The 2395-nt window shown below is 30.1% G+C and overlaps 1 protein-coding gene across 1 annotated transcript; it reads left to right on the forward strand.

Annotated features, from left to right (window-relative positions):
- The first annotated feature begins 825 nt into the window (after positions 1–825).
- On the forward strand, positions 826–1887 carry LOC146720604 (uncharacterized). The gene is made up of 4 exons (XM_085488223.1): positions 826–925; positions 1036–1104; positions 1201–1404; positions 1491–1887. The coding sequence occupies exons 1-4, from the start codon at positions 891–893 to the stop codon at positions 1843–1845; spliced, it is 663 nt and encodes a 220-aa protein (XP_085344349.1). The 5' UTR covers positions 826–890; the 3' UTR covers positions 1846–1887.
- Positions 1888–2395: the final 508 nt, after the last annotated feature.

Below are 2395 nucleotides of genomic sequence, written 5' to 3' on the forward strand. Positions count from 1 at the left end.
CATATTTTATTTTTATATTTGTTTTTTGCGTATATATGTATCGACTGTGTCGAGGTAGAATACCGCACAGTCGTTAGAGTGATGTGTCACGTGTAGCATCGTCTTCTCTCTGTTTTTGCTGTTGGGGTGAGTGTTCTTCCCGGTTCTTAATTTTTAATTCTTGTAAATTGTTCTACGTTTAATTTATACCATGTTGATTAGTGTTGGTAAGGGAGTCACTGCTCCGCTTCCTTCCTGACGATGGTCACCGTTAGGGAGACACTCCGACGGCCGGACGGTTTGAATAGGGAGGAGAATGATATTTAATTTATTTGCGGATTGTATGTATACGAGTTTTATAATTTTCTGATTGTACCGATTATCTTCTATTTTTGTTTCTTTGTATTTTGCAGCTACTGAAGAAGACCCGAAGTGGGTCGAAACGTTTAGAATTTAATAAATGAGTTTGACTTGAGATCTCATTTTAATTTATTAATTTTGTGCATGTCATCCGCATAGGCTCCGATTGCCGTCGAGATTTTATTTTTATTGTAACACAATAATTCGAGCCGAGATTAATAGTTTTTTTATATTAATTGAAATAAATTGTAATGTTAATTTAAACTAATGACAGACAGTATAATTTTTCATGTTAGATTGCAAACTAGTAAACAATTTGCTAGAAATGTAGCATGCAGCATTTTTAACAAGCTAGATTGCATGCGATCTAGCATGAAAAATTGTACCGCATGCTGCTAAATTTAATGTAATTTTTGTTGCTAGCGGATGAGTGCCAATCTAGATGAACACGCTTACGTGAAAGATATACAAGAGAGAAAAAGCAAAGACAAGAAGAGACAACCACTGGAAGTGGAGCCTCAAAAAGGAAAACTTTCAAATTTTTCAATAACATGCAATTTTTGGATCCATTCGTTAAGAAAAGAAGGTATAGTAAAAATTGTGAAGAAATTAGAATAATCAAGATTTCTTTTTTATATATTATCTTCTTAAAACTCTTTGTACTGCAAAAAAGCAATTTTTGATATTTTGTTTCAGAACAATGACCAACGTGCATGCAGTGACCAAAAACTCTCCATTGACTAAACGGTACATTTCTTTTCAAAAGTATGTTATAAACATAATATTCATATAAATTATTCATATAATTAAAAGTGCTTCTACTTGCAAATTAGTAATGAAATCTCTATTTTCTATTTTTAGAAACTTTAGCTCCAATAACGAAAAAGAAAATCTCCCTTTGAATGCAAGTACCTTGATTGAGCAGAATTCTTCAAAAGTTAATATAGAATCATTAGAACAAAATCGATTTAATTCAAACTCAAGTGGCAGAAATGAAGTGAACATATCTTCTACAGCTACTTTAAGTGAACAGTCTTTTACAGATATAAATTCAGCACATCTAAGGTACATATTTTCACAAGCATTTTTATTTGTAGCATTTTTCATGTTGTAAAAATTTTGTTTTGTTTGAAAAAATTTATAATTTTTAGAGACTCAACTTCACTTTTATACAAATCAAGCGACGCGGTAGCCTCACCATACCAGTCTGATGCTTCTTCAGTCTCAGTATTAAGTGCCTGTGATTATGCGACAAAGAAAGGTTTAAATAGTAAAATTAAATCAAAAGGAAAATCGCAGCCGGATGTTGCAAATGCAATTTCCAAAGTCACATCTTTGCTAGAGAATAAATACTCTTCACCTGTTTCAACTGTTTCGTCATCTTTAAAACCGGAAGTAGAAGAAGATGTGGCTTTCTGTCAATTAATACTTTCTTCACTTACAAAGATGCAGGGGTGTAAAAAAGAAAAAAAGAAGGATATATTGCGCATTATATACGATATTTAAAATAATCGAAGTTCTTAAAAGACTGATACAATTCTGAGAACTGCCTTGTGAGAATTGTGTCATATTTCTGTTTTTGATTTTAATTTTTTGTTTTGTTCAGAGTTTCAATAATATAAAATGTATTAACGTAAATCTATTTAAGTTAATTTATCAGTTTAATTTTTATCTTGTTTATTATTTAGAGTTCAGAGTTTAAATATAAATAACTTCGAAAATTATTTAAAAACTTAGAAAAATTTGAAAGTTAAAAAATATTATATTAAAATAATATAAAATATACATTAATAGAAATAATATCAATTAAGTTTTAATTTCTTTAGTAATATAAGAATAATATGAAATGTGTCGGAGCAGAAACATAAGCAACATAGATTATATTCTGGACGGGTTCGTACTCCGGCGTAATATTATTAATATGTCGAGACGCAAATGTCGATTGTGCAACGTCTTTTTTTTAATTATTCAAAACTAGTAAGTAAGTGTTTTAAAACTTGAGAGATGTAGAAAGTGCACTTTAATGTTATAAGTTAAAAGTGAGGAGATATGCAAT

Source organism: Nylanderia fulva, unplaced genomic scaffold (assembly GCF_048542155.1).
Source record: "Nylanderia fulva isolate GAGA-0341 unplaced genomic scaffold, ASM4854215v1 Scaffold655, whole genome shotgun sequence".
NCBI classification, from domain to species: domain Eukaryota; kingdom Metazoa; phylum Arthropoda; class Insecta; order Hymenoptera; family Formicidae; genus Nylanderia; species Nylanderia fulva.